The sequence below is a fragment of the Octopus bimaculoides genome, chromosome 2 (genome assembly GCF_001194135.2).
Source record: "Octopus bimaculoides isolate UCB-OBI-ISO-001 chromosome 2, ASM119413v2, whole genome shotgun sequence".
NCBI lineage: Eukaryota > Metazoa > Mollusca > Cephalopoda > Octopoda > Octopodidae > Octopus > Octopus bimaculoides.
The window spans coordinates 86,306,277-86,317,981 of NC_068982.1; the positions used below are offsets into that span (position 1 = coordinate 86,306,277).

The 11,705-nt window shown below is 34.1% G+C and overlaps 1 protein-coding gene across 1 annotated transcript in view; it reads right to left on the minus strand.

Moving 5' to 3' along the window:
• The window catches only part of LOC106874321 (uncharacterized), a 466,970-nt gene that overhangs the window by 435,382 nt on the left and 19,883 nt on the right, over positions 1 to 11,705 (minus strand). Inside the window, exon 3 of the mRNA XM_052965857.1 lies at positions 8,693 to 8,778. Within this exon, the coding sequence (XP_052821817.1) occupies positions 8,693 to 8,778 (86 nt within the window). The remainder of the gene's footprint in view (positions 1 to 8,692; positions 8,779 to 11,705) is intronic.

The window sequence follows — 11,705 nt, forward strand, 5'->3', positions numbered from 1 at the left end:
ATATATATATATATATATATATATATATATATATAATATGAAAGGAGGATTATATAGAGAACATGTTCTCCTAGTGTATAACAGTAGAGCCAAAAGAAAGAGAGGAAAAATGAGAGAGGAACTACAAAAATGTTGGTTTATCTATCACATTTGAGGAAAGTTATTCTAAAGCAAATTTTTCAGATGTAACTTTAGACCTTGATAATTCAACCTATTCTCCATTCAACCTATTCCATATTCATATACCTAATGAATATCTTAAATATATAAATATTAATTCAAATTATCATATATCATTACTTAAAAGTATCGTAAATAGTATATCTACTAGAATATCTAACCTATCTTATAATGAAGAAATTTTAAAAAATCATGCCAATTATTACAATCAAGCTTTAGCTGCTAGTGGATTCAAACAAAATATTAAATACATAAAGGATAATAAACTAAAAATTTACAGAGCACAAATGGAATTAAACAAAACTACATGTGATACTAAACTAAGAAATAAAGATAACCTTAACTATAACAATAATATGCAATTAATACAAAATGAGAAAACTTCTACACAACACAATTCAAAACCTAGAAAAAAATAATGATAGACAAAGAACTATATATAATAACAATAAATACTCAGTGAAAAAAATACAAATCCCAAAACCAATATATAAATGTGATAAACTACCTAATAGGAGTGAAAAGAGAGAAATTATTTGGTACACACCTCCATTTTCATTAAATGTTAAGGGTTTAGCAAAAAAAGTTTTTAAATATAGTTAAGAAAAACTTTCTTAGCAATCATAAGTATCACCACATATTTAATAGATCATCAATTAAAATATCCTTCTCTACAACACCAAACATAGAATCTATTATCACGTGTTCGAGTAAAAGAAAAATTAACAAATATAAAAACAGCTGTAATAATAATAACAATAATAATAAGATAAGAAGTAACAATAGGAGTATATATATATAATACTCAAAATACTGGAACACCTAACAATAATATTGATATAACAAAACCCAAGCAAAATTCTAACTACCATACATTTGAAAATATAGAAAATGCCACAGGCTAATAAAAAATAAAAATAATAATTCACAAACAATAAATGTATCTAACTCCACAATAAATAATACTACAAGAAATTCATACACCACAAATAATCATAATAATAGTAGGCACCATTCATCTGAACAGAAATATAATAATAAAAATAAAAACTGCTCATGTAAAAATAAAAACAAAGAATTATGCCCTTTAAAAGGCAACTGTAGAAGATTTAACGTCATATACAAATGCATAGTTACACTAACTAATAATTCAAATAATATAGTATATATAGGGAGTTCTGTTAATTTTAAACAAAGACTTTAACACACATACACTCCTTTAAGCCGAATATAGCTACTAATACCACATCATTAGCTACATATATACATAAACTTAAGAAAAACAAAGTTAACTATAGATTAGATTGGTGAATAATAGATTCAACCATACCATACATACATAAATCTAATAGTTGCTGTCTCTGTATGAAGGAATCACTATATATATTATTATATAAACATAAGAACTTAATAAATTGTCAATCAAAGGCACTTTCAACATGTAGACGTAGGTTTTATAAAACCTTTAAATATTATAGGAGATCTAATAAAGATATAGATTAGTGACTATATATAGTGTTTTTTTGTGTGTGATATCAAAATATAAGGTGATACATACAAATAGATTGATAGATAAATTAATTACATTAAATAAATATTGAATAGATATTCTTAGAATTAGAACCCATGCACATCTAATCTATAACAAATGGACAGTTACAATTGCATTAAATTTTAAAATTCAAATTAGCATCTTCCAATTATACAAATGAAAATATAAAAGAAATACTTGATCAATTTATAATTTTATAATTTCACATAAAGAACCTTCTACATCTGAAATATCGTGGTTTTTGTAAGTTATTTCATCGTTATTGGTATTGGTTAAGTTTGCATTATTCGTTTAGTAATTTCTTGTTATTATTGTTGTTGAACTTTTGATATCTGTGTTCTGTGTTCAACAGACGTAGAGAACTGTTGTTCCCTTCCATAAGGGGGAGGGGAATAATTATTTGTGCATTTTTACTACAATCCTGTTTTTGAAAAAAATAAACATTGAAGACATGTCTTCAAATGAAAAAACTCTTGAAAAAATAATGAATTCCTCAGTATCTGTGAATGATAAAATGAATAATTCTTCTGTAAAAGATGCAAACCAAATTGAAAATCAAAAACAGATTATTTTACTGCTGCGGCAGGTATTAAAAAAAAATTTTTTAATTGTGTGTTGAACCAGGTGTGTTATTGCAACACAAAAATGTTTGCAAGGGAGGGTTTCGATGCCAGGGCCACCCTTCCAAACGAACTAATAGAACCCAAAACATAATTATTATCCTTAAATCCAAGATAATTAAAGAAAAGAAAATCAAAAAGGTTACTAACAAACAAATAGAAAAATGCTTACAGCCGATATGGCAAGATGTCGAGTTTCTAGCAAGAGGGAAAAGGTATGTGACGGTGGTCGTATACTTCAAAGATGAAGAAAAAGCAATGAAATACTAGATACAACCATTAAAAACAAATGAGATAGTGCCACTAGTGATGTACCTAGGTAGGCGCACGTAGAAAGTATCAATAGAGGAAATATCACTGAAAGTGGATGTCACTTGGCTATGCTCAGCCCTACTAATGGGGCTGGAGGACAAGATAAAAGTGATAGAAGCAACAAGAATCCAGCAACAGAACTGGCGGGGCTAAGGACTGGAAGTCATCATCCAGGCAGCCACCCCATACCCTGGAAGATATAGTCATAAATATCCACATAGATGGTAGAGGGGAGAAAACCCCGATGCTACGAGTGTGGTGAAAAGGGTCACATTTGAGCAAACTTCCCCACCCACAAAGAAAAAGAAAGTCATGAACAGCAAAACCAAAAGAATGACCAGCAGGACCCCGGCACTGAGAATGCTCAACAAGCTGGTGACAAGGCCCAAAAAACCATCAAAAAGGAAAAATTACAATTTTACCTCACCCACCCCCAGCACAAATAAGAAAAAAAACCCAGCTGCAAACACACAAGAAGAAACCACCCTCCCCACCACTACTCCCCCCCCAAATTCAATAATATTGGATTCCTCCCCATCTAATCCCGGATATCAGACGATATCCCCTCCCCCCAATGCTGAGGCTCACCTCCCTCCCTACAGTGCTGACTTTCCCCCCTCCTGGCCTTCACCTTTCATCCAATCCCACCCTACATCCACTCCCCCAAACCTAGAAAGATTGTCCCCCCTCATCCAGCCCAAAGAAAATGGAATTTAAAATAGTTATGGTGGCAATAAACACCCAAAATAAACAATTAACCCACAAAATGGAAAGAGTTCCTACAGCGAACATATTTAAACATTACCATAAAATCCCTGACAATGTAACCATCTATCAAATAGATGAAATGAACTATCGGATTCTAAAAGAATACTACCCAACAGACATAGGTCCTCTGAGACTGGATTTTAACAAATCCATGTACGAGGACTTATGTCAAAGCACCACCCCACGAACCCGGGAAAAGGAGAAAACCACTGACTAAGGTAAGTCGATGTCTTGCATTCATGTAGAGTGCATAAATGTGCATGGCCTGATGTCAAGCTGGAAGCAAGGATGCCTCCTAAATGACATCAGGTCAAGGGATTTACATGTTGTTTTTGCTACAGAAACCCAGTTGAGGGGGCCAAGAGATCTGCTCCTGCTGTTTGACGGTTACGAGAGTATTTTCTCTCCGAGCTGTCCTCCTAGCAGGAGTGGACTGTTGGTCCTGTTAAAAAGAAACTGGATTTCTGAGAAAAAGTTGATTTTTTTCAGATCCAGAAGGTAGGCTGGTCGTCATCGACTTGACATTCAGCCTTTGTAAAACTATCAGACTGGTTGCAATTTATGCACTCCACCATACAACTGGGCAAAGTGATTATTTTCAGAACCTGGAGAAGTTTCTTGGTACATCGCATCCTTTAGTTGTGCTAGGAGACTATAACACAATCTGTGACGCACGCGTGGATTATGTTGGCTCCTGTACAGGTAGGAAAGGTAATGCTTGCTTCCAGGATCTACTAAGACATTTTGAGCTGGTAGATCCATATAGGCTGGAATATCTAAATGCTCCATTGTGGACATGGTCAAGTAGTGACGGATCTTCCAGGTCGTACATAGATAGAGTGTTAATTAGAAAAGTAGATAGAAAGATAGCTAGGTGTACACAGAACATGGTCAGCTACAGTGATCACAAGATGGTCACCTGTAAGCTTGACATAGATAAATTACATAGAGGTGCCGACTACTGGAAACTTAATACGTCCCTTTTGGCTTTTAAGGAGCACAGAGACCAGATTAAGATGTTGATTCAGAGGACATTAACTGGATCCATTATAAATAACAAATGGTGGTATGCCCTCAAGAGAGCCATTGAACACGTACATTCAGGCTGAAGACCCCGGATAATTTTCAGAAGTCTTTGGCTTGGCAGTGTTACCGCAGAGCCTTACCTGTTTGGGACAAACTCTCAAGGCACGGATGCCTGGATACTCCGATCTGTCCAAGATGTGGGCGGGACAGGGAAACTGTTCTGCACGCTATTGTTCAGTGTCTGGAGGTGTCAGATGTGTGGGTTTACGCCGAACAACTGTTGTCAAGTGGAGGAAGAGTACAGCTGTCAACTGAAATCTATAGTAAAAATTAACCCGCCGGATTTCTTAATGAAAGAAGGTAAGAATTGTTTTCTCTCTGCGAGACAGGTGATATGGAAGACAAGAATGAGAGGGTTGAGGTCAGGCAACTTCATTTCTGGCCCTAATTTGGTAAATTTCTTCATTTTTCACCTTAAAAGACAAATAGGGCTGGAGAGGAGATGCCTGACTAAGGAAGTGTTTGATAACAGATGGAAGAATGTTGCACAAATGTCGCGTATGAAAGGTCCCTCGTGAATGCGACATAGGTTATAACCCGGGTCAGTGGTGAGGCGGGATTCATGGTGTGCGTATTGAACCTGCCCCCACTCCATCCGTAATGTCTTTTGTTTATGTCCTAACATTCGCTATCATTATAAATTCAGTAAATTTTTTAAATGACCCCATCCGCGTATTAAATGTTAAATCATTCGATTTCATTGTATTGTCTTTATCTATGTATATCCTTCATGGAAAATAAAAAATAATTTATAATTATACATAAAATTTTCACATATATTTTATTCTATATTATCTAAATCTATGAACTATATTTGGAATACAGGACAATATAATGGATTTTATACATAATTATTATAGAGACTCTGCCTCTATCTAAATATTATAAGTCCACTCACATATGCACATAAAATTGCATGTGTACCTATATGTATATAAAACATACATATGGAAGCAATGAGAAAAAGCTGAACAAAAATGATAATAATATTATATTACTTTACAGCAAGCAGATAAGGACTAATCTTATCCAAATAATTCATTCAATCATTAATAAACGTTTCACGTCTAATAAATATAGTACTATAATTAATAATAAAATAATACGGATTGGATTTTCAGTAACTAAAAACGTATTTAGACATATATCCTCTTTAATAATGTAAAACTTGATACGTATTACACAAATAGAAATAATCCCCCTCCAAATAAGAACACAATATCCGAAGAAGCAAAAGTGCCAGACATATTATATCTAGACAACACATATACAATAATACAAATAATAATAAATAATAATAAATAATAATATACATATATATATATATATATATACATATATATATATATATATATCTATATATATATATATATATATATAACTATTTCAATGATTTCTGTGATTGGAAGGTTAAAGAAAAATGTAAGTTTAAGAATTACTGTATATGTAAAAACCTAGTATACTAAGCAACTGTTCAAGCGGAAGATAAATATTTCTATTATGTCGGAACAATCCTGTTATGTGAAATCTCAATTTGTGAATCATGAGACTTCCTTTAGAAATGCTAATAAAAAAAATAGCACTGGCCTAAGTAAATTTATCTGTAAACTAAAAGATAGGGCTTATTCTTTGTAAGCCTAGCACTGGTAAAATAAGTACTAGGCTGTAAAACAGTAAGTCCTGGGGTCGATTTTTTCAACTAAAATCCCTTTAAGGCGGTGCTCCAGCATAACCGTAGTCAAATTGGCTGAATGATATGTGTGTGTGTGTGTGTGTGTGTGTGATAGATGTATATGAATATGTGTGTATACACACATACATACGAATTTAAATACACAACCAAAACAGCTACTAATAGTTTCATGCTTTTCTGACATTTGAACAGGCATATTTATAAAATACGCTATGCATCTTAATGCAACCTTTCAGGCTGTTTATGCATTATACATATTTTAAAAACAAGGATGCCAAACAGTAAGGAAATATACATGTATGTATATGTACACAGAAATATCTATATACATACACATATATATGTATATACATACATATGTATATATATATTGTTTGATGTATTGATGGGATCGCATAATAGTGCAAACATCTGTGATCTTATGGGTCTCTTTGTATTAAATACACTGAGATCAAAGTTCCCATCCCATGATGTTGGTGTATATGAGACGATGGGATGGAATGGCTGTGATGGTCACGCTCTTGATAAATGCAGGAAAAATCACATTGATACCTTTAGTTAATTAGGCCTCAAAATCTCTATTACTAGTAATCTGTTGATTTTTTTAGATGTTTCCCTTGATTTAAACTCCCGCTCTTATAAACCATATTATAAGCCAAATGAGAAGGTCTCATACATACCTAAACAGTCCTGTCACCCACCTATAGTCTTTAAAAGTTTGATAGCTAACATTAGTAATAAGATATAAAATCTTTTAAACAAATATTTGGTAAGACAGCCCCCTATTATAACAATGCCCTAACTAACAGCAGCTTCAAACATAAAATATATTACAACTCTTTAAGTAAAAATACGAATCAGGAAAATAGACCAAAAAATAGACCTAGGAAAATAATTTGGCTCACCCTTCCTTTCTCCATTACTGTTAAGACTAATGTAGGCAAGAAATCTCTGTCTCTTTTAGATAAACATTTTACAATAAATCATAAATACTGGAAAATTTTTAACAGACACTCAATAAAAATACCATACAGCTGCTGCTCAATATGAAGAACAATATAACTCACAAAAGTCATCAAGAGACTCGCCTCCCAGTTGTAATTGTTGAGACCATGAACCTTGCCCACTTGACTAACTGTATATAAGCTCCATCATATGCTCCATAACAAATCAGTTGAAAAGAAGAATTACATTGGGTTATGTGAGGGCAAATACAAGAGATGTTATGCAAACAACTTATCTTCTTTCTGACACACTGATAAAAGTAATACAACTAAGTTGGCTAGCAACATATGGAATTTGAAGAGCAGCTCCACACCACATACAATTAAGTAAAGAATAGTGGAAAAATCTAAGCCAAATGTTAATGGTTCTAAGAAATGCAACTTATGCATAGCATATTCTTCTTACATCCAACACTTCCAACACACTGCTAAATTTATGATTTGAAATTCTTGGCATGTGTAGTCACATGGACAAGTTTCTTTTATCAAACTGGAAGGCAATACCCACTCTGGATTGAGTTTTCTGTTATTTTGTTCTTAACCTTTTGTATTTAATGAGCTTTCTGCAATCAGAGAGGACAAGGATCTTAGTTTGTCTGATTTCATTTCCTTTTTCTCGTTCCATTTTTTTGCACTACATCTTTCATGTTTTTTTCTTATTTTCATACTTTCCAGCATCCTAGTTTTTAAAATATATATAACGCATAAACAGAACCTCAAAGATTGCTTTTAGATACATCGCATATTTTATAAATAAGTATCATAAAAACATGAAACTATTAGTAGCCTTTCTAGTTGTGTGTTTCAACTGATATTTATCTCCCACCAGATGGAGTACTTTTTGAATCTACCTCTATTGGATCTATATATATATATATAGGTGCACAGGTGTGCCTGTGTAGTAGGAAGTTTGTTTCCAACCCAAATGGTTCCGGGCTCAATCTCACTGCATGGCACTCTGGGCGAATGTCTTATGCTGTAGCCCTAATCTGACCAAAGTCTCGTGAGTGGATTTGGTAGAAGGAAACTGAAAAAAGGCCCATTGTATAAGTCTATATACTATATATATATATATATATATATATATATATAGTGTGTGTATACCTGTCATGCAAGGCCACCTGACTGTAGAACATCTGCCTCAACAAAAATTGCATCTGACTCATGTGAACATGGAATAATGGACATGGTGATGATGGATATGTTTATATATATATATATATATGTATGTATGTATGTATATGTTACAGAGTTATCATTACTTAAAATCCACAGACATGCTATTTTACACTCATTAGTTATTAGCATATGTCCGTACCACTGCAGTAGCCTCTCCTGTACACACTCTCAGCTCAATTGTGACAGCCTCTCATGCATCCAATGGATTTCTATCAAACTGCTGCAGCTATTCAACTCAGTTTTTTTGTATGAAGATGGAAACCCTTAAGTTTAATAAAAATTTAAATCAGATCATTACCTCCAATTCTGATGGATCATATTTTCCTCCGGAAGAGTATTCAGGGAGAGCTTTTGAAGTTCTATGATGATAATTGTAATTTCTTACTAAGAAAAAAAACATAAATTGTATTATAAAATTTATTTAGATAGTAAAATTAGTTATATGACACTGACTAGCAATGGGAGAACAAGTAGCGAGAAGTATTTCAGATAAACTTGAAAAATAACTAATATTTTTAGTGTGATATGTACGGTTATAAAAAAAAAAAAATGGTTTAACCTATACAACATAAATTCTCCACACATAAATCAGACATTCATACTGATATGAAATTACAGACTGCTTTTTTACTTATCCCTTCACCACACACACACACACACACACACACACACACACACAATGTAGTTGTATGAACTATGAAGGAGTGTTCAGCTTCAAAAATATCACCCTTACCACCACCACACCATTTTATGATCACTTTTCATTACTGACATGGATTGGGTAGGTTGTCATAGTCCATCTCTGTTTTATTTGAAGCTACTGTCCATTTAGATGTGGTCATGGACCATGTTATGCATATACATTCTATTTTTGTGGTGTGAATTGTATGGTTGGATGTCTTTCCAACATCAACAACTTTACAGAGTGTACTGGGTGCATTTAATCATGGCACTAGCACCAGAAATAGTGTATCATTCTCAGAAAGACTAAAGAAACCTCTCTGCCTTTCAGTATTACCATTTATCTATTTCAAATAAAACTAAAGAAAGTTACTTCTTTCTATAGAGTCAATGACCGTCCATTATTATGTTGTGTATGTATGTGTGTATGCTTGAGATGCTCAAGATCGGATTTTTGGCAGATTTCACAGAGAAAACCCAACTTCAGTGGTCAAAGTTTTTCTGAATGCTTGCTTGGTCTTGATAGCCTCTCATAACTGCCTTACCAAGTTGGCATAGAACTCTCCATTGATGGTGTGATCATTTTGAAAAGAGTCAATAAACACAATGCCTTTTGCATTCCAAAACACTGAGGCCATCACCTTCCCTGTAGATAAAACGACCTTCCTTTCTTTGGAGCAGGTGAAGAGAAGTGTTTCCACTGGATGGATTGCCTCTTTGCTTCTGGTTCAAAGTGATGAAGCCAACACATATCCTATGTTAGGAAATGTTCAAGGAAACTAGCTGGATCTGCCTCAAACAACATCAGATATTCCTGTAATGTAATCAACCTGGTGTGTTTTTGATCAAATATCAAAAGATGTGGCACCCACCAAGCAGAAACCTTCATCATGCTAGGTTCATTGTGCAAAATATTCTCCACTCTCTCATGGGATATGCTAATAACATTAACTATTTGGTTTATAGTCAATCGCCTGTCATCCTTCACCATGAGGTGAACACAATCAATGTTTTCCTCAGTGGTGGCAGCTGCAGGACATCCAGACCATGGGTCTTCTCAAGACTCTGTCTTCCTCTGTTAAACTGAGCTGCCAGTTTTACATTGTTGATAAGGCTGGAGTGTCATCCCCTGATGTATCAACCATGTCAGCATGAATGTCCTTGAGAGTTAAACTCTTTATCTGCAGGTACTTGATTACTACACAACATCAAATTTTGTCAATTTTCAAGACAAATTGCTAATAATTGCATTTGAAGTTTCTCTGAACAACCAGATGTCAGTTTATCCAGAAAGAAACACTGCAGTTATTAATAAGAAGACTTGAAATTACTGCAAGCAAGATTCTCCTTTGTTGTTAGCCTGTGAACTTTTCAGCCCACTCTTGAACATATGGAAAATTTTTTTCTACACTTGCTCATTTTGAAAGATGTGCAAATGTGTTAGACAGTGCTGCATCATTGTAGTTCAGAGTCAGGTGTTCAAATGGCAAAGTGCACTGAATGTTCTCTCAATTGATGCAAAGACAGAATAAGCTGTGAGAGAACTTTGCCATTTGAAAACCTGGCTCCGTACAACAATGTGCTATAATGCAAGTGCATGAAAACTTGTACAATGAAAATGCTTTGCACATCCTCATGGAAAGTTTCATTGCCAAAACAAGAGTAGAACATTTTTTGGAATGATTTGAAGCACTTTCCCATATGTACAAAACAGAATAAGCTGCATTAGCATCAACATTTGCTAGAACTAATAACAGCATCAGAAGCTCTCCATTTTTCAATAATGCCATGCAATGATTTGGGCAGGCCACATGCCAGCAAGGAGTTTGATTTGTGATGACAGTGAGGGCAAGTCAAATAAAGAAGGCAGGTATTTTGCAAGTTCTTTTTCTCCCACAGCTGACTGCCGATAACGGCAAATCCTCTTGTCCAGAGCGTATGTACATTCCCTCTTCCTGAAAGCAGCAATTCAATTCATTTTCGACAACACCAATGATACTGAAAATTTTCCAATGCCAGTAATCGATGACAGAGAAAGCGCTCTCTTCAGTAGTTATTGTATTGAAATGCAGTGGTGTATTCACGGAACAAAAAGTGTTCGGCTTTTTCACAAGGTCAGCAGCGGATATTTCACTAAAATAGTTTTAAAAAACTTTCTCACTTCTCATTTTTGAAAGAAAGTTCTTCAACTTCTTCAGCTTCAAGCAGACACCAACTGTTGTGCTTGGACACTGTAAGCTATGTACTACAGACTCACATATTCCAAATAAAGGATCTTTCTGATTTGGCAGGTACCACTTGTTTTCTTAACGAAACACTTTCAAACTTGGAACACTGGTAGAATGTGTCGTATAAAATATCTTTTACTCTTAGTGTTATTGAGAAAATTTTATTTTTTAAAGCTATTCCGTGTTAAAATTGTCGAATTTCGGTAATTTCAACCAATCACTGACATCTATTGAGGTGAAAACAATTACTGCTGTGGAATGTAAACAACACATTCTAGCAGTGTAATGGGATCTTTTGCCTTGAATAAAATTAGTGCCGTTGTTTGTCAACAACGACTATCGGCGGTACTGTTATTTATGACATTGTTCGTGCGTTTGTACTGGTTTTAGCTTAAGGGTTTT